At 45.4% G+C, this 21984-nt stretch overlaps 1 protein-coding gene across 2 annotated transcripts in view; it reads left to right on the top strand.

Annotated features, from left to right (window-relative positions):
- Positions 1-21984, top strand: part of UNC13D (unc-13 homolog D) — a 297875-nt gene that overhangs the window by 231689 nt on the left and 44202 nt on the right. For both annotated transcript variants that reach the window (XM_077459688.1, XM_077459687.1), the window contains 2 exons: positions 3417-3488; positions 21068-21151. In XM_077459688.1, the coding sequence (XP_077315814.1) occupies positions 3417-3488; positions 21068-21151 (156 nt within the window). The remainder of the gene's footprint in view (positions 1-3416; positions 3489-21067; positions 21152-21984) is intronic.

The following is a 21984-nucleotide window of genomic DNA, read 5'->3' as shown; positions in this document are numbered from 1 at the left end:
CTGAGGGTGATAATAATAAATATATCGTGTGAAAACAATAGCAGAATGTTCCAAAGCACGTTCCCACAGTGACCATACCACCTGTGTTTTTTCACTTATAAATGTTACATAGTGGCCTGCAACTAGCTTTTCTAATAACTTTTTTTTTTTGAAGATTTTTTATTTAGCATAAAAAAAAAATTTGCATACAAAATGGTAGGTAAGTGAAAAACAAGCATGAGAACAATATACATTCCACAATAAACCGATCAAGAAGACAAGCATTACCAGTCATAGAAGACTTCTACCAGAGTCTCAAATCCAAACCTGTTATCCATGAAATCTGCTATTTTATTTTTATTTTTATTTTTTATGAACCAACAAGACCATTTACCCCAACAATACCAACAGTAGGAAATTAACAGAATGCCCTTTCCCTCCCCCAAACCCCGGAAAGACCAAGGCACTTACCAACCTCCCCATCACATGATATAACTATATACATGAAACCATGGGAAATTGAAGATGGAGTATATTGCTCTAAAACCCCTCTTTTATAATAGCGTGTTGTAATTGAATTCAATTCAATTGGGGTCTATCAAAAAAAAAAAAACAGATCTTGCAGTATCTCCTCACCCCTTAACCATTCAGTGATCCACATACTCCTCCAATGTATCCTTCGATTCCACCCACTAAAACCACATCTTCCTAAACTTCTTGGGGGATCCCCAGGCCTCATACTTTATACGATATAGAAGAATGTCAACATTCACTACCTTCAACCACATCCCTAACGTCAGTTGTTCCCTATAGATCCACCTCCTTGCTATGAGCTTCCGACCCCCAAAATAGAAAATCCTGAGGAATAATTTGGTATAGACATCCAACTCCTCTTGGTCAAAAATTCCCAATTTTCCCAAGGGAGATAAAATTTGTCAGCTATAAATTCAATCACCATAGACCATATCTTGATACACTCCCACACCATGTGAAGAAAAGTCCTTTCCGCTCCCAGGCATTTGTGACAAATTACAGAGTCTCTCTTACGCATATGAATTAATCAAACCAGTGTATGATACATCTGATGGAGGTATCTAAGCTGAACCATCCTATCCGTCGAAGATATGACAGAGGTAAGGTAATTATCCAGGACTTCCTGGCACAACCCCTCATCTGGTGCAAAAGCCACCTATCTAGACCTTGCCCTGCCTATCAACTCAGGATTTCCAGGCCCCACCACCAGATAATATCTGAAAATTCTCTTGACTGGATCAGGGTCCAACAGAGTAGTCTCGAGAGGTATTTTGAACCTGAACCTCTCCACTACCAAACTGCGCTACTGCTGCATGATGCAGTTGAGCATATCTGATGTGCCAAGTCCTGGGCACCCCAAACAGTTGATCAAAGGTGTGTATCTTACTTTCCTGGTATATATGATGTAGGTACTTCACCCCAAATTGAGCCCACCCATAGCCATCCTCTAGTTAAAGGAACTCTGTCAAAGATCCATTACACCATAGCAGACTATTCGGTGAGAGCCTTAAGGGTGCATTTCTTGCCTCCTGGGCGCATATATGAATTATCCTACCAGGGAGTGCCATCACAGAGCCCACCCTCTTACCAGGGACACCTTTCCTATACACCATATTTAAGAGGGACTCCTGTGAAGTAGCCACCACACCTTCCAGCAACGTAGTTGTATTAGGAATCTGGGGAAAAAATGCCAGCGTAGAGGCAAAAAAGTAGGAACGTAAGTCTGAGAGGGCTAATCCCTCCATATTATTGGGCAAATTCAGTACAGCCATGGACACTCTGGGGGAGCAAGATCCCCACAGAAAACCCACCACAATGGATTTTATGCCCCTAAAGACTGTTTTGACACAAACATAGGGGAGTTTGATAGAATATACAAAAATGTAGGGAGAATAATAATAGTGTCATGTACTATACTCATTGCATTTTTTTGTTCTCACTTTGAGTATGTACTTTACAAATACAGCTTTAACTTTTGTTTAATTAGTGCTCATAAAAACTGGTGCTGAAGCCCACCATCCCAACCACGGTTCCTTTGTCCATGTTCATTTTGGAATATGCAGCTCAGTTTTGGGCACCAGTTCTCCAAAAAAAGATTTCGGGGGGAAATGGAGAAAGTGCAGAGGAGGGCAACCAAACTGACAAGAGGTATGGAGGAGCTCAGCTATGAGGATAGATTAGAGGAACTGGATTTATTCTCTCTTAAAGAAGAGGTCCAGCCTCCCCAAAAAAAAAAGTCAGCAGCTACAAATACTGCAGCTGGTGAATTTTAATATATAGACTCTTACCTTTCCAGGGAGCCCGGATTGTCGGGAACCCAGCCGATCTCTGTTAAGGGTTCCCTACTGTGCATGCACGAAGTGCACTGCGCTTTCTAATTGGTTCGGCGGTGGAGGTAGGAGGAGGGGGTCAAACTTCTGAGAAACCCAGCCTCCCAAAAGTGGGGAACAATACCTGTCAAAAACAGGTACCCATTCCCCCCCCCCCCCCTAAAAGGTGCCAAATGTGGCACAGAAGTGGGGGGAGGAGACATAAGCTGAAGTTCCACTTTTGAGTGGAACTCCACTTTAAGAAGAGGAGATTAAGGGGGATATAATTAACATGTATAAATACATAAGTGGTTCATATAGTGAACTTGATGTTGAGTTATTCACTCACTCAGGATCATCACAGAGGACAAGGGGGCACTCTTTATGTCTGGAGAAAAAGAGATTTAATCTTCAAATATGGAAAGATTTTTTTCACAGTAAGTAAGCTGTGAAAATGTGGAATAGACTCCCTCCAGAGCTGGTCCTGTCCAGCTCAGTAGATTTCTTTAAAAAAGGCCTGGATTTTTTCCTAAATGTACATAATATAACTGGGTACTATCATTTATAGGTAAAGTTGATCCAGGTAATATCCAATTGCTTCTCGGGAGATCAGGAAGGAATGTTTTCCCCTGTTGGAACAAATTGGATCATGCTTTGCTGGTTTTTTTTTGCCTTTCTCTGGATCAACTGTGGGTATAGGTTTGTGTGTATGGGATTGTATGTTTTTTTTTTCCCTAGGTTGAACTAGATGGACTTGTGTCTTTTTTCAAGCTCATTGGTCTGGCACCGATAGATGTTTTCTGGTTTCAGTTGAACCCGAATTTCGACTGAACCCAAGCCTAGTCACCAGGAGAAGAAGAGGAAGAATTTGTTCATCAACAAAAAAACTAACAGGGGAATTAACACTTCTATACTGTATATAAAACTAAAAATGTTTTGGCTTTACATACACCAGCAATCGGTTAAAACAGCACACTTGCTTCCAAACAGCTTACCATCAGTTATATTGCGTGATCCATGAACTATGAAAGTTTACTGTGAAGTGTTTCTCTGTATATTCATGAAGGTTGATGTACTGTGGTTTTTATTGTTCAGAATTTAGAATCCTGTTTCCATGCGGGTGGTTGTGGACTGTCCCTGGAGATTCTCCACACTGCTACTTTCATTGTAAGTACAGAAAATACATTTTTCTACCTAGCTAATGTATTAGGGGTGTAAGTATAAGAAATACACATTCACTGTTTAGAAATTAGATTTGTTCGAGAAAAATGTTCCATTCTACTCCTTGGAATTTTCTCATCAATATTATTATTATTATTATTATTATCATCATCATCAGGGTTTTTTTTATATCAGAGAATAGGGGCAGATACCCCTCCCATTTGTCTCCACCCCTACCCACCTCCGAGCACCGTCCCTTGATCCAAACCCTACCCGCCTCCCAGTACCACCCCTTTTAGAGACCCAAGTACCGCTTTGTGGTGTTAAGTACCGTATATACTCGAGTATAAGCCGAGATTTTCAGCCTCTTTTTTGAGGCTGAAAGTGCCCCCCTCGGCTTATACTCGAGTCATCGCCGTCTGACTGCTCGATCAGCGTATCGAGCAGACAGACGGCGGACATACTACAATTCGAAAGCCGCGCCTCCGCCTCCGCCTGTGATAGGCGGAACACTGAATTTCCCAGCAGCCTGTGTTCCGCCTATCACGGACATCGTCTCATCCTCGTCCGTAGTACGAGGATGAGACGATGTCCGTGATAGGCGGAACACAGGCTGCTGGGAAATTCAGTGTTCCGCCTATCACAGGCGAAGGCGGAGGCGCGGCTTTTGAATTTTAGAATGGCCGCCGAGGCGCCGACGAAGAGCGGCGATCCTGGCAAGGCACGGGACGGAGGCAAGGCAAGGCACGGCACGGGATGGGACGGAGGCAAGGCACGACACGGGACGGAGGCAAGGAGGCAAGGCACGGCACGGGACGGAGGCAAGGAGGCAAGGCACGGCACGGGACGGAGGCAAGGAGGCAAGGCACGGGACGGAGGCTCGGGACACAGGCTCGGGACACAGGTAGGCTGGACACACACACACACACACACACACACACACACACACACACACACACATGGACACACACACACAGGGATGGATGGATGGAGACACACACACACAGGGATGGATGGATGGATGGAGACACACACACACAGGGATGGATGGATGGATGGAGACACACACACAGGGATGGATGGATGGATGGAGACACACACACACAGGGATGGATGGATGGATGGAGACACACACACACAGGGATGGATGGATGGATGGACACACACACACAGGGATGGATGGATGGATGGACACACACACACACAGGGATGGATGGATGGATGGACACACACACACACAGGGATGGACGGACACACAGGGATGGACGGACACACAGGGACGGACACACACACAGGGATGGACAGGCATGTCTCACCCTCGGCTTATACACGAGTCAATAAGTTTGCCAGTTTTTTTGGGGGTAAATTGGGGGCCTCGGCTTATATTCGGGTCGGCCTATACTCGAGTATATACGGTAATTTATTAATGAGAACATAAAAATCAGTCAAATAGATCCCCTGCAGTCAGCAACAATAGATCCCCCCCCCAAGCAACAATAGATTCACCAGCAGCCGGCATCAGTAGAACCTCCAGCACACTCTACCACCCCTTACCATTAGATACAATCACTGCTGGAGGTGCCGGAACTGCGTTCCCCCATGTTTCCGCCAAAAAAAAAGTCCTGATTATTATACAGGATTTATATAGCATCAACAGTTTATGCAGCGCTTTACAACATGAGGGCAGACAGTACTATTACAATACAGTTTAATACATTATGAATCAGAGATGGATGAAAACGAATATTGGCTGACCTCACTAACAACTAGAAAATGTAACGAATAGGGCGCATGCACGCAATCGTGGGAGATGGCTGCTTAATCCCCGTGCTCCGCACCACCGGCCGCTTCACCTTCGGCTGATCGAGCATCACCACTGAGCTACCACCGACTGAACAGCTCCTGGAACGGCGGACACTATCGGGCACCCGCGGGCATGCACCACTCGCAGAAATATAAGGCTAAGCTCCATAAACAGCGCAAAACAGCTGCTGCCACGGGGAAGGGCAAGATGGATCCCGAACCTCCGGAGCCGGACAGTACCACGAGGCTCTCCGCAGCAGCCCCAGCTTCCCCCACAGACAGCCTGCTACAGTATCCTTCGGACCTGGTAAGCCCTGACATTCAGGATAATATGCTGGCAAATTTTCGCTCTATAGTGAGGGATGAAATCACCATAGCCTCACGCAAACTCTCCTCTGACCTCATGTGGGGCCTTAAAGAGCAATCAGCTTGAACAGTGTATGGATTTAACCACTACAGTCCTGGAAAGTCATGAGGAGGAGGGGGAGGTTGATAAATTGAATGCTGAGCTGGAAACTCTGCGTGATAAATTAGAGGACTCCGAGAACAGGGCCCGCAGGGATAATCTTAGGATCCGAGGACTCCCTGAAGTTATCACTGATTTAAAAGGCACAGCCACGGCTCTCTTTCAGGAGTTAGCCCCAGAGATTCCAGTTGAAACATCTTGAATTCGACCGTATTCATAGATCCCTAGCACCCTGTCCCTGCAACTGTTTGCAAATCTCTCTCCAGTCACAATTGCTAAGAGGAGAACCCTGAAGCCTTACCTCCGAGTATTGCAATCTAATGGCATCAAGTATAGATGGGGTTTCCCTTTCAAACTTTCTTTTTTCTACCAAGGCCGCCATGTCCAAACCTCCTCTGTGTCTGACTTGAAACGCCATTTTCAAGAACTTCACCTGGATCTCCTTGCATCTCAGGACGGCCTCTCTACCTCGACCCTATGCGCACAGATGTCTCAGCCTCTCCGCGGTTCCTCACAAGCATCCAAGCAGGGCTCCCAGGCCCTTCATTCACTTCAAGCCCAGCGATTTCAGGACGTTCCTAATGGATGAGAAACTGAACTTTTTATGATTGGAGTTACTGTTTCCCTCAGGTCCTGTATCCTGAGGAGGTTCCCTAGAACCGCACCGTTGGTATCACACCTCTCCCAGTCAATTCCTTTTTTTTTTTTTTTCAGATTTGCCCGTCAACTGGTCTATTGTTTACTCGTACAGGGCCGGCCTGTCCATTCGCGGGGCTGCCACCCCAGGTCGCCCAAATAGATGATGGTGGCCGGGGTGGACTGTGCTACGCTGCTGGCGGCCTGGCTGTTGTTTTAGAGACCATTTAGTTTAATCGCCTATTAGGTACGGTGGACCCATGCTCGGGGCCCATGTAGAGTCCCTGGGCGTGTCCCCCACCCTTCGACTCCTCGGCCCTCTGGCCTTTGGGGACGACCCCAGCTGCATTGTTGTTTATATGCTTTAAAGGGAGAGATACATTTTTTTTTTTTTTAAGCTAGTAATTGACCATGCGGTTTCTCACTGGGGGGGGGGCTCACCAGAATTCCCGGTGGGGCCTCGGGAGGGCCCACCAATTTCAGGTTTAAGTTGGGAACCACTGTTTATTCCCAACCAGTTGGTAATTCATGTTTACTGTTATACTGAGTGCTAATTTTTTTCAGACATTTCTGTTTTTATAGTTTATTGATTGCACATGCCGAAGGGGTCCGGTGGACCACTGCACCCCCAAAGTGTCGACACTTGTCTGGGACTATGGTCCTGGCCAATTACCGACCCTTTAGTGGGCCTCCGGACCTACAATTCGTTGCACTAACGTTTAGCTTACGAATGATGCACAGAGATTTTCTCGGCTTTATTGTGCTTGATTCTTCTTTCTTCTTCTACTACTCACTTCTTCTCTCCTTCCAGCCCCCTTCTTCTTTGCTTCCCCCGAGGTCCTTGGGGGTCGTGCCCACGGCCACATCTATGCTATTCATTATCTTTCAACTATGACGCTGCATTGGCTATCCCTAAATGTTCAAGGTATGAACTAAGGTATGAACTCCCCGCAAAAAAAGAGTTAAAATATTTATATACCTAAAAAGACAACGCATACATGTAGCATGTTTACAGGAAGCCCCAGGTACTTTGACGCCCAATATCCCCAGGTATTTTTGGCTAATGGACCGACCAGAGGGGAGTATTGATAGCCTTTCATAAGTCTTCCCCTTTTAACTGCACTAAACAGATAGCTGATCCCGATGGCAGATATCTTCTGTTAGTGGGATCAATTCAGGACGTTGAGGTGACCGTGATGACATATTATGCCCCTAACTCTAACCCGGGCCCCTTCTTGTCGCATGTTTGTTCTCTTTTGCTATCCCACCAAACGGGGACCTGACTTTTAGCCGGGGACTCAAATGTTGCCCTAGACCCAGTACTAGACAAATACCCCTCGGAACGCATGGCTGCGACATCTGCTGCTAAAACCTTTTCCCATTCCCTACGCTCCCAAGATCTAGTGGACTTATGGAGGGAATTCCATCCAACGAGTAAGGACTATACTTTCTATTCCCACCGACATCATTCCCATTCTAGAATAGATCATATGATCATGCTTAGAAAACATCTCCCACTGACAGAATCAGTCTCCATCTTAGCAGCTCCTTGGACGGATCATGACCCACTTTTAGTGGTCTGTCGGTCTTTCACTCCCCATGGATTATGAATTACTCATTATTAGCGCTGTCAGATGTTAGGGAGGATCTTCTTAGAGCTTCTGAGGAGTACTTTTGACTTAATTCTCCATCTGTCTCCTCTCGGGTGACCCTATGGGAGGCCTACAAGGCCGTGCTTAGGGGACACATTATACAGATAGCATCAAAATGGAAAAAGGAGAGGCAAAAACTACAGGCAACACTGGAATCCCGGTTGGAGACTATCTCCGCAACTTTTAAACAATCCCCCACCCCAACCAATTGTAGGCTTCTGGGCCAGGCCCGCACAGAACTGGACCTTTGCCTCACAGACCAGACGGGGTGTGTGCTCCGCTGGTCTCGACAACATTGGTATATTGCATAAAAGGAGAGAAAGGTTGGGACTTTGTATGAGACCATGACCATCTGGTACACAGGTCTCCATCCCTGTTTGTATAAAAACATAAAAGGGGAGGAAAAACTAGAGGGAAATTTGGGACTTTATATGAAACACACCACTCAGGTCGGATGAGACATACAGTAGACATGGTGTATGTAATTAAATAAGTGGCTATCATGGGCATATTATAATAGTTGATAAAAAAGTTTAATCAATAAATAATTGGATACAATACATATTCAAAAATAATTATACCATCATAACAATGTACAATTCATAATATAATAGACAATGTACCACATAATACAATACGTATAAAAATATACCCAAGGATAGGCACAAATATAAAAGTAAAACAGTAAACATTGGTAAATTAAAGTGAACAAACCAAATGTGATGCTGGCCAAAGAACTACGAACTTTCAATCACAAACCCTCTCCTATTACCTTACGCACTCGACACAACATACTTACTAGTAATCCGATTTGCATACTAGATGAGTTCCGCTATAGACTCTCTAAATTATATTCTGCCCAAGATCTTGCTAGCGAACGGGATAGTATGGACTTCCTGCGGCGCATCTCGCTCCCTACTTTGTACGAGACTCATAGGGAACTCATGGATCGTGACATCCAGGAATCTGAAGTACGACAATTTATTAAAGATGGGTAAGAGGCCTGGTCCGGATGGCTTCACAGCCCTTTACTATAGAAAGATGGTGGATGTAGTAGCCTCTCCTCTGACGGACATGCTCAATTCAGTCAAAAGCGGAAAAACATTGACACCTGATTTACTGACAGCTAACATAGTGATGCTGCCGAAGCCCGATCGGGACTTCTTGACTCCTCTTGGGCCAATTTCCGACCCATATCTTTAATTAATCTTGATATGAAGATTCTCAGCAAAATCCTGGCCAACCGCCTAAATACTTTTCTCCCCCGTTTAATTAAGAAGGACCAGGTGGGGTTTGTCCCCATGAGACAAGCAGGGGATGCCATCAGGATAATCATTCAATTACAACATTTAGCTCATAATCGTTCTTTGGAAACTATGCTTTTATCTCTGGATGTGAACAAGGCCTTTGACACCTTGTCTTGGCCGTACCTTATGTCAGTGCTCCGCCACTATGGATTTGGCGCTTCGTTAATGCGGTGGTTGGCGGCCCTGTACGATGCCCCTCAAGCTAAAATAAAATACTATGGGTTTGAATCCACTGTTTTTCCCATTCGGAGGGGCACTCGGCAGGGCTGTCCACTTTCGCCCCTCTTGTTCATTCTGGCTATGGAGCCATTGGCTGAGGCAATTCGCTCACATCCAGACATAAAAGGCATTCCGATTGCAGGTTCTGATCATAAGCTTTCATTATTTGCAGACGATATCTTATTGACACTGAAGTCTTCTAGAGTCGCTTTTCCCAACCTGTTCTCCCCATTGGAGACCTTTGCATCTCTCTCAGGCCTGCGGATCAACCCCACACAGTCAAAAGCAATGTCTGTGAATCTTTCCCCACCAGAATTGACCTCCTTAAAAACAAGCTTTCCCTTTCAGTGGCTCCCCTCGCTGCCTTATTTAGGGATCCGCCTCACTCCCACATATGATGGCTTATACCAGGCTAATTTTCCCCCTCTATTTCGGAAACTTACAGACACGTTATCTTCTTGGACTCACCTCCCGCTTTCCTGGTTGGGCAGAATCGTCGCAGTCCGCATGATTTTTCTCCCGAAATTATTGTACTTTTTTCGAGTGTTACCTGTACCGGTCGCTGCCCATATCCTGTAACTTCATCAACGGAAATTGCGAAAATTTATTTGGGGTTCCACCAGACTCCGAATCAACAAGCGAATAATGTACGCCTGTCTAATTAATGGTGGTTTTTCAGTTCCCAACCTTCAAGCTTATTATTCAGCGGCAACTATAGCTCCCTTGGCCCACCTTCATGATACATACCAAATGCCCCTATGGGCCACTATGGATCTTATCGATTCTCATTTCATCCCTATCTACTCAATACTATGGTTGCCCCCACTGAACCTCCCACGTGGGTTTGGGCCATGTATGGCTCATTCCCTCCGGGTCTGGGACTCCGTTAAATGCTCGGCAGGATTATTATCCCCCCACCTGCCATTATTGCGTCTTACTCATTGCCCTTTATTCCCCCCTAGCTGCGAAAATCCTAGGCAATTCTCCTGGTGGGTGGACAGTGGATTCATGGATGTCCACTCTGCTCACCCCAATGAGAATACTTACATTTGAGTCCCTTAGATCTTCTCACAATATCCCTCTTAGAGAGCATTATGGTTACCTTCAACTCCGACATTTCATACAACAACTTCTCAAGGCTCTACTTACTCCATACGTGTTGACCCCTTTTGAACATGTTTGCAGGACCCGACCTCACTCTTCTGGATTAATATCTTTGATTTACTCCTCTATCACCACCTTTAAGAAACCCCCAGTTAGAAAATACGACCTTCAATGGGAGATGGACCTAGGTAGGAGGTTAGATCTGGAAGACTGGCAGACCATGACAATATACCTTATGAAAAGCTCCAGGAATGTATCCATCCTGGAGAATGCATACAAAGTTTTTTTTACAGGTGGTACTATACACCATCCAGGATAGCTCACTTTATCCCCTCCTACTCACTCAACTGCTCTCGGGGCTGCGCAAGCACAGGCACAATGGCCCATTGTTAGAAGTTTTTGAGTTAATTAATATTTTAAGTGATAAAAGTTTCTGAAAATATATGTAAGTTATATGTACGGTAATAAGTTATGGTTTCTGAAGGTCATAGAACAACAGAGTATAGGGAGGAGTGGTTTTGCTGAGTAGGTATTTCTATTTTTGAGTTAATATGTCAGGACAATGGGTGGAGTTATGCTACTTATCTATAGACTGAACCATGTTAGGTATATATGCAAATATGGGTGTTATTAGGATATGCTGACATAACATCATGAAACAGTATAAGAATGGAGTAGGATTGTGGAGAGTGGAGATCGGTGGGGAGAGAAGGAACGCTATACTTTGAAAATGTAACACCAGAAGTACCACCTTAGAAGCCAAAACCATGCCATATGTTACCAGATGTCAATCTTGTCTTTGCTTATCTTTCTGAACAATAAACCAACTATTGGACGAACAAAGGATTCTTCAATTTCTACTCCTGAAAATACGTAGCAAATGCAGCCTTGGATGAAGACATACATATCTCCGCTACACACCCTTTAGGAGAAGGGATACTGATTCACATATTACACAAAGATTTTTCTAGTTATTAACCACTTGCCTACCGCCGCACGACGATATACGTCGGCAGAATGGCACGGGCAGGCATATGGGCGTATATATAAGTCCCTGCCTGCCCGCGGGTGGGGGGCCCGATCGGGCCCCCCCCCCCGGTGCCTGCGGCGGTCGGCATTCGTTCGAGAGCGATCCGGGATGAGGGGGCGGCCATTCATTCATGGCCACCCCCTCGCGATCGCTCTCGACGAATGGAAATCCTTCGTGACATCACTTCCTCTCCTGTAATGTAAACACAGGAGAGGAAGTGATGTATTCTCTCCTCCGTGTCGGTATTTTTCGTTCCGGCACCGAGGAGAGAGGTTCGGTGAGTTGCACCAACACACCACACATACAGTAGAACATGCCAGGCACACTCACACCCCCCCCCAGTCACAGTGACACCAATTGCTTTTTTTTTTTTGCATTGGTGTCATTTGTGACTGTAAGGCCGCGTACACACGCGCGGACTGTTCGCCCAACTTTGTCCGTCCAACAGTTTCGGCAAACAGTCCGCTCAAACTTAGCATGGACGGACATGGCCACACACGACGGACGAACAGTTTGCTGAAACCATGCGCGATGACGTTTCGGCACGCACGACGGATCGAAAATTTCGACGTCCAATACACTGCAATGCAACCTTCCGACGTGGAAATCCTTTCTGAGCATGCGCGAGACTTAGTTGGCCGAACAAGCCTACACACGAGCGAACAGTCCGCTGAAACCTTGTTTCAGCGGACAGTTTTTCGGAATTTCCGTAAGACCTTGTTCGTCCAACTGTCCGCTGAAACTGTCCGCTGAAGCCCCACACACGAGCGGACTGTCCGCCCAAACACTGTTCAGCGGACAAGGTTGGGCGAACAGTCCGCCCGCGTGTACGCGGCCTAATAACTGTTAGGGCAGTTAGGGTTAGCCCCCTTTAGTTCTAATGTGCCCCCCTAACCCCCCCAATAAAGGTTTAACCCCGTGATCACCCCCCGTCGCCAGTGTCACTAAGGCTGGGTTCACATTGCAGCGGTTTATGAGAACGGATGTGATTCGCACCGCACTGCAGTGCAAATCACATCCGATCTCTGTGCGATTCGAGTTCAGCCATACAGATAGTATGGCTGAATTCCCGCCGCACCCGCCGCAAATTCGCACGGGACCCTTTTTTTGGTCCGCAGCAGAATCGGATCGCATGGGTGTTCACACCATGCGATCCGAGTTTGCAGATCGCACTGCGATATGCGAACTGATCTGGGGGTGTCATTAACATTTCACTGACACTCCCAGCAGTTCGCATAGGGCAGTGTGAACTGCCGCCGGGAGGCATGCGATGCGGGAACCCGCCGCGGATTCGTGGCGTTCCCGCATCGCTCCAGTGTGAACCCAGCCTAATAAGCGATCATTTTTCTGATCGCTGTATTAGTGTCACAGGTGACGCTAGTTAGGCAGGTAGGTATTTAGGTTCGCCGCAACTTTTTATAGCGCCAGGGACCCCCATATACTACCGCATAAAGCCCCCTGATTGCCCCCTAGTTAACCCTTTCACCAGTGATCACCATATAACTGTTACAGGTGACGCTGGTTGGTTAGTTATTTTTTATAGTTTCAGGGCACCCGCCATTTATTACCTAATAAAGGTTTAACCCCCTGATCACCCGGCGGGTGTCATTTGTGACTGTAATAACTGTTAGGGCAGTTAGGGTTAGCCCCCTTTAGTTCTAAGGTACCCCCCTAACCCCCCCAATAAAGGTTTAACCCCGTGATCACCCCCCGTCGCCAGTGTCACTAAGGCTGGGTTCACATTGCAGCGGTTTGAGAACGGATGTGATTCGCACCGCACTGCAGTGCAAATCACATCCAATCTCTGTGCGATTCGAGTTCAGCCATACAGATAGTATGGCTGAATTCGTGTCGCACCCGCCGCACCCGCCGCAAACTCGCACGGGACCCTTTTTTTGGTCCGCAGCAGAATCGGATCGCATGGGTGTTCACACCATGCGATCCGAGTTTGCAGATCGCACTGCGATATGCGAACTGATCTGGGGGTGTCATTAACATTTCACTGACACTCCCAGCAGTTCGGATAGGGCAGTGTGAACTGCCGCCGGGAGGCATGCGATGCGGGAACCCGCCGCGGATTCGTGGCGTTCCTGCATCGCTCCAGTGTGAACCCAGCCTAATAAGCGATCATTTTTCTGATCGCTGTATTAGTGTCACAGGTGACGCTAGTTAGGCAGGTAGGTATTTAGGTTCGCCGCAGCTTTTTATAGCGCCAGGGACCCCCATATACTACCGCATAAAGCCCCCTGATTGCCCCCTAGTTAACCCTTTCACCAGTGATCACCATATAACGGTTAAGGCCCATACACACGATCAGACTTTTTGACAACAAACATGCAAATTAGCTGTTTTGGAGCAACATCCGACCGTGTGTACGCTCCATCGGACAAACTTTTTTGGTTTTCATCATACTTTTGTTGGCTGTGCGGACGGACAAACTTTCTGGCAACAAAAGTCCGATGGAGCAAAGTCTGATCGTGTGTACAGAAAACCATAGGACTTTTGTACAAAGTACAAACAGGCATGCTCAGAACCAATGCAAAAGATCAGACAACAATACAGAAGTTGACCAAAGGTGGCAGTAAAGAGCAGAAAAACCACGTGATTTGGTGAAAGTTGGCTGAAAAAGTCCTGCTGTGTGTATGCAATACAAGTTCAGGGCCGACGCCCTTTGTACAAAAATCCAAGGGAAAGTTTGTACAAAGTCCTATCGTGTGTATGAGGCTTTACAGGTGACGCTGGTTGGTTAGTTATTTTTTTATAGTTTCAGGGCACCCGCCATTTATTACCTAGTCTCACTAGTGTACCCCTAAATTTAGGGGTGTCTACTTTCCAAAATGGGGTCATTTGGGGGGTGTTTGTGCCATCTTGGCATTTTATGGCCTTCAAAACTGTAACGCCCTTAGAAAGCCTGAAGGCGGTGCTTGGTTTTCGGGGCCCCGTACGCGGCTAGGCTCCCAAAAAGTCCCACATATGTGGTATCCCCGTACTCAGGAGAAGCAGCAGAATTTATTTTGGGTTGTCATTTCACATATGCCCATGGCATGCGTGAGCAATATATCATTTAGTGACAACTTTGTGAAAAAAATAAATAAAAAAAAAAGTTTGTAATTTTCCCGCAACTTGTGGCAAAATATAAAATATTCCATGGACTCAACATGCCTCTCAGAAAATAGCTTGGGGTGTCTACTTTCTAAAATGGGGTCATTTGTGGGGGTTTTGTGCCATCTTGGCATTTTATGGCCTTCAAAACTGTAATAGGTAGTGAGGAGTGAAGTCAAATATTTACGCCCTTAGAAAACCTGAAGGCGGTTCTTGGCTTTCGGGGCCCCGTACGCGGCTAGGCTCCCAAAAAATCCCACACATGTGGTATCTCCGTACTCAGGAGAAGCAGCAGAATTTATTTTGGGGTGTCATTTCACATATGCCCATGGCATGTGTGAGCAATATATCATTTAGTGACAACTTTGTGAAAAAAAAAATAATAATTATTTTTTTGTCATTATTCAATCGCTTGAGGCAAAAAAATAAAATATTCGATGGGCTCAACATGCCACTTATCAATTTCCTTAGGGGGTCTACTTTCCAAAATGGGGTCATTTGGGGGGGTTTTGTACTGCCCTGCCATTTTAGCACCTCAAGAAATGAGATAGGCAGTCGTAAACTAAAAGCTGCGTAAATTCCAGAAAACGTACCTTAGTTTGTAGATGTGACAACTTTTGCGCAAACCAATAAATATACAGTTATTGACTTTTTTTTTTACCAAAGACATGTGGCTGAATACATTTTGGCCTAAATGTATGACTAAAATTGAATTTATTGGATTTTTCTAATAACAAAAAGTAGAAAATATCATTTTTTTTCAAAATTTGCGGTCTTTTTCCATTTATATCGCAAAAAATAAAAATCGCAGAGGCAATCAAATACCATCAAAAGAAAGCTCTATTTGTGGGAAGAAAAGGACGCAAATTTTGTTTGGGTACAACATTGCATGACCGCGCAATTACCAGTTAAAGCAGCGCAGTGCCAAATTGTAAAAAGACCTCTGGTCATTTACCAGCAAAATGGTCCGGTCTGAAAGTGGTTAAGAAACGCCCCTGTGAGTATAGTAGAATACTAGAGTAATATGTATTTTACTAGGAAGTGTAGAGTATGTAGAGTTTTTACTACATTTACATTACTCACTACCTTCTACACTTTTTTACACCCATATTTGGTGGACATGCCCTAAGGCTTGTAGATTATGGGTTAGGGTTTATACCCTACTACGCAATATGCTCCACTCTAGCCTTAGAAGGGACCCCTACGAAGCTCTCTTATGTAAACCCATCCTTGAACTTTTTCGCCCGGAGCGTCAACTAGCTCAGCACCTCTTTAACGCCACTAAGATAACCATTGCGAGAGCATGGAAAACCCCAGCACTTAGCTTTGAAGCTGTTAAAAATCTCATGAATTAAATAATGGTCAATGAAAAGCTGACATTTAATTCTGACACTCATGACAAATTCCTCAGGGTATGGCAACCCTGGATAACATACACTCAGCCCTCTAGGTTTAACAGCCAAGCCAACTTCTTTCAATTTAATGGCGTGTTGGTGCGGCTCCCGAGGACCCCTCCTCCTTCCCCCTCTCCTGCTCTTCACTTTTTTCTGTATTACCTCCACATTTCCTCACCCACAGTCTGCAGTCTATCTATTCTTTCTCCTTCATCTGCACATCTTTTCTGGAGACTCCCGTTTTGTGGAGTCGACATACGGACGATGGTTACAACAAAATGAGATATTTGAAACAATGATGACACACTTGGGGGAGAAAAATCCCATTTATTTTATGTTTCTCTTATATGTCTATTTAGCAGCAAAGTCTAGAATGCATGTGTCTCCACATCAGTATTCCTGACGAAATCCGAGTTATGTTGCCCTCCACATGGCATGGTTTTAGGGCACAATCGAATCCACGTTGTGATGTTTTGTTTATATTGGCTTGTTGCCACCTTCATTGTTCTGTGGAACACTATAATACCTATGCATCATCCCGCTTGCAGGATACCTTCTTCCTTCTTATGTTTGATGTATCCATCGCATGACTATACTAATATGTTAGGATTGATTCTCCATAAAAATATTTGTAAAAGAAAATGTAATGAATGTTCGTAAAAAAAAAAAAAAAAACCTCAAATTAAATTCTACAATTGTCTGGCCAGCTTAAGACCCCTTTCACACTGAAAACGCTGGCCTTTAGCTCTAAAGTGAAGCTAGTTTTAGTTTTTGTTTAAGCAGTACTTTTGCGGGGGGGCTTTTTGGCCGCTAGCGGGGTGCTTTTAACCCAAACCCAAAAAAAACAGCGCTCCCAATCTTCCCCAAAGATGCTGTTGCATCCCTTGACATCCCAAAAGCTCACCGCTCCAGTGTGAAAAGGCACACTGGAATGAATGGGAGGTGGGTTTCAGGCGCTTAGCAGAGGCTATTTGTAGCGTTAAATAGCCTAAAAACTGCCCCAGTGAGAAAGGGGTCTCACACATGATTTAATGATCATTTGTCAAGATAGCCACCAATCCTATTTCATCTGTATCTCTAGCCAAATCTTTTTTATTTTTCACTGTAGAGATCAGTTTAAACCAATGTCAGTCTTGCTGCATGTGACCTTTTTGGAGAGTTTTGCTCCTTATTTACTTTTCAGGAGAAAAAGTTGTCATTGTGGCAGGAATTGAAAGGAAATCTCTGATGGGAATACAGACAGAAAAATAGCGCTAACAGAGGTTCTATCTCTTTCCCGCTCTACTATTTATTTCTGATTCCCTGTTAGAGGATGCTGGGACTGTGACATCATAATGGGCAAGGACATTACCCGGTGACCCTGCCCATTGTCCCTATATAAGTCGCAGCGCAACACGTCCCTGTCATTACGGCCACAGACAGCGTCGAGTCAACATCTCAAGGAAGAAGAAGAGAAGGTGGCGACAGCGGCAACAGAAGACCGGGCCAACGCCAGTAAAAGAGCTGGAAGAAGGAGTGGAGGCCCGGCAAGAAGAACCGAAGAGGGGGACAAGACCCCCGAAGTCAGAAGAAGAGGTGGCGACAGAAGACCGGGCAACCGCTAGTAAAAGGGCTAAAGGAAGAAAGTGGAGGTCCGGCAAGAAGAACAGAAGAGAGGGACAAGACCCCCCAAGTTGGAAGAAGACCCCCGGGCGACGAAGAAGAAAGCCGGGCTCCTCCGCTAGTAAAAGAGCTAGCAGAAGATAGTGGAGGAGTCCGGCGAGAAGACCCCCCAAGATGGAAGAAGACCCCCGGAGCTGTGCAATAAATTATTTTAAACCCTTGTGTTGTGGTGTTTTTTTTTTTACATTTTTTTTTCACAGGTGAGTGGGTAGGGGTACATTGTACCCCATACTCATTCACATAGGGTGGGGTGCCGGTATCTGGGGGGCCCCCTTATTAAAGGGGGCTCCCAGATTCCGATAAGCCCCCTGCCTGCAGACCTCAACAACCAACGGCCAGGGTTGTCGGGAAGAGGCCCTTGTCCTCATCAACATCAAAGCACCCCCCCCATGTTAAGGGCACGTGGCCTGGTACGGCTCAGGAGGGGGGGGGGGGCGCTCGCTCGTCCCCACCCCCTTTCCTGACCGGCTGGGCTGCGTGCTCGGATAAGGGTCTTATTTGGACCTTGGGGGGGGGACCCCCACGCCATTTTTTTCGGCATAGGGCTTCCCCTTTAAGTCCATACCAGGTGACAGGGCCAGCGGCATGTCAATCTCGCCCCCGAAGCGGCGACATTGACCTCCTGCGATAGTCCCGGCTACCTGGAGCCACGTTTAAAATTAACAGACTTTTCTCCATGTGCAGGAAAGTCCGTTAATTTCAAAAGTCCGGCAGACTAGCGCACACACGGCTGAATTTTCCGCTGGACTCGCAGTCCGGCGGACAATTTTTGAGTCAAAACTACTTTCTAAGTCCGCCGGACTTTTGGGGGAAAAAAGTCCTCCGGAGCCCACACACGGCGGACTCTGGTCTGCCGGACCAAGTACGCCGTATAGTTTGAACGTGTGTACGCGGCATAACAGTTGGTAAGCAGTAAGGGGGGAAGAAAAAAGGGGATCCACTTTAAGCTCCACCTGATGGTGGAATGAGAGTTCATTTTTCTTCTGTTGAGTATTACTGAATCGTACTTAAGATGTTGTATTCGTTTGCTTCTGATATTTTTTCATATATGTTCTTAACATTTAATATTAGTAGGTTTCTTGTTTTTGTTACTTCCTCTACCATAATTTCTTGAGATACGGTGTCACTAGTGTTTTGTACTACATATAATTTGCTTTATACCCCAATAATGTCAAACCAAACTACCTTATCAATAAAATAGACCTTCCAGCAAAACATACACATTGCACAATTCTAATCCTCCCCTTCACATTATAAAAAAAAAAAGTCAGCCATTTTATTAAATTATTCATTTCTGTGTGTAGTGGTACCCCCGTAAAGGGCTGCTAATAGACTCTGTACCCCACTGATCACCTCAACTCTGCAAATCCTTCATTACCTCTGACACCCTGGGTTCAGTCTTCTTACCAACTGTATTAGTAAATAGAGACTCAAACAATATTAAAGAAACAGTTCAAGTATGTTTACTGTATTAGTGAGAACACAAAATAGGTATATTTTAACTTTGTCAGATAGTAAAAAACACTCTTACAAACAGATATTTTATCTATACTCATCAAAAAGGCAATATAATGGTGCACAGTTCCTTTAACTGTAAATGAACAAAAATATTAACCCAATCACAGAAACCTATGTGAACAGGTTAACAGGAGGGTAGACAACTGGCACTATATCTTCTGTGTCAAGTTTCTCCCTTCTGCTTCCACAACTCACAGGTCATTAAATATTGCACAATATAAAGAAACAATATACTGTACAGACTACTATATTCAAATTGTCTGGCTCCCTTTAGATGAAGTCCGATGCAATTAAAGCAGATGAGGGAAAAAGATAACAGGGTAAAGATAAAAGGGTATTCCTTAAATCCAGGTGTCTTCAGCTAGCCTTGTTGTGTTGTAACTAAAGTAATCCTTAATAACAGGGTATAGCAAATTTGGCAGAACTTTAGGTTATCCTTGTTGTGTTGTAACTTCCTTTGATATGATCCTAGTGGTGTTATCCAGTATAGCTACTAGAATCAATAATGTGAACTGGGCATGGATGTCTGCTTCTAGTGTTCGTTATAAAATAAAAACTGACTTCAGTGGAACTACAAGTACCACCAGTTGAACTGTCTGAATGATGTCTGAAAGCAGTGCCTTTAACAATAAGTTGGGCTATGCCCGCTCACCACTCTGGAACTCAGATACAGTTGGCAACGATGTAGATGATGCATGAAGACTCCAGCAGGAACTCTCTCTGTATCCTGGCTCTGGGAAATGGTGCCCACCACACCACAGCCCACTGGGATCTGAAGTGCAGGCGTCTCTGGATGACCTGGAACAGCCTCCGGTCTGCTGCAGGGAAGAATTGATGCAGTCGGCAAAGGTCTCTCTGGGTATAGCGGTCCAGCTCCCCGCTCTGTAGGCCGTAAATCCACAGCAGCTCACTGTCACACAGACCTCCTGCTGGCAGAGTCAAACGGCACCCCGAGAGATTGATCCAGGCTTCGCCGGCCCTTTTTATATCCTTTCCCAGCAATCCAGTCAGTCCACTCACCATTCTGTTAATTGTAGTTCAGATCAGTCCTACTGGCATAGTCACTTCAGCATTCTGAACTACACATCCCATGATGCTTTGCTCTAAATCCTATCACAGGAAAAAGGAAATTGACACATAGAGTCCAGCAAACACTAGAGGGAGCCTACCCCACATTAATAACACAACATGTCTCTGAATTGCAGGCATAATAGCCAGCTCCTGGCTATATATGTATCTTTCTTTTACTCTCATCCAACCTGCCCCCTGCCTCAATTCTTGCCTAGATAAGAGTGACACGTTAGCCTCCACCTTCAGCCTCCTGGGATACTGACATCACATATCTCAGGACCTCTCCACAGCAGAGAAATTAGCATATGGTGCCATGATATCAAAGGGGCCAACTGCAAGAACAGAAAGCGATAGCCTGCTCACAATAATGAAGAAAACAAAGATGGCAGATTGTAGACGGCGGCGAGAAATAGACAATGCAGGATTCTCTGGGCATGTAAGTAGGTTTATTCAGGATAAATGAGCATCAAAGGTAAGTGGCATATGGAGAATAATTTTCACAGGCATTGGAGAAGGTCTACTTTAACTACAAGGACAGCTCTTATGATTGTTTCTAAACTGATCATTTGACTAATATTTCAATAGCATCTAATTTTGTTCCACTTGTATACCTTTTTACAGACCTTGGAACAGGACCTTGATCTTTGTTCCTGCAGTACTCGAAAACTAATTGAAAGGTATTACCAGCAGAAGATCCACCAGCAGGTAATACACCAACAACATCATCTAAGTATATATATTTTATTATAAGAGTTACACAAGTAATACAAAAAATAGATTTGGAGGGATTGGTGTGTGTGTATATACCTTGTCTTGTCCAATCCATATAGTCAGATACTAGAACTAGTAGTGCCCTAGGGCACAAACCAAAAACCCTCCCAGGATTGGTGCCCTAGGGCACTACTAGTTCTAAGTAAAATACAATGACGGGGACATTTTGTGAATGCAATGGGCCTGTGTAGGATCATAAGTCAGACCCCATTCCTCAAGAATCTACACTACACATGCAATGGGAGCATACCAACTGAGCGCTTAGCAGCATCCAGTGTGCATGCAACCCTGGAAGCCAAGCCATCTGTGTCCAGGCTGCATCAGAGAAGCTGATTGCATATAGTCCCTTGTGTAGGGAGTTATATGTGCTCAGTATGGACCATTGATTGGCACCCAATGAACACCTGTAAGAACCCAATGAGCCTCTAAGACCACAGACCTTTAGGCTGGGTTCACACTGCAGCGGGGACGAGAATCGGATGTGATTCGCACTGCACTGCAGTGCAAATCACATCCGATCTCTGTGCGATGCGAGTTCAGCCATACAGATAGTATGGCTGAATTTCCATCGCACCCGGCCCAAACTCGCACAGGACCCTTTTTTGGTCCGCAGCAGAATCTGATCGCATGGGTGTTCACACCATGCGATCCGATTCCTGTCCGAGTTTGCAGATCACACTGCAATATGCAAACTGATCTGGGGGTGTCATTAACTTTTCACTGACACTCCCAGCAGTTCGCATAGGGCAGTGTGAACTGCCGCTGGG

The sequence above is a fragment of the Lithobates pipiens genome, unplaced genomic scaffold, assembly GCF_037356315.1.
Source record: "Lithobates pipiens isolate NorthernLeopardFrog02 unplaced genomic scaffold, aLitPip1_a1.2 Scaffold_28, whole genome shotgun sequence".
Classification (NCBI taxonomy): domain Eukaryota; kingdom Metazoa; phylum Chordata; class Amphibia; order Anura; family Ranidae; genus Lithobates; species Lithobates pipiens.
This window is presented reverse-complemented; position numbering and strand designations above follow the sequence as displayed.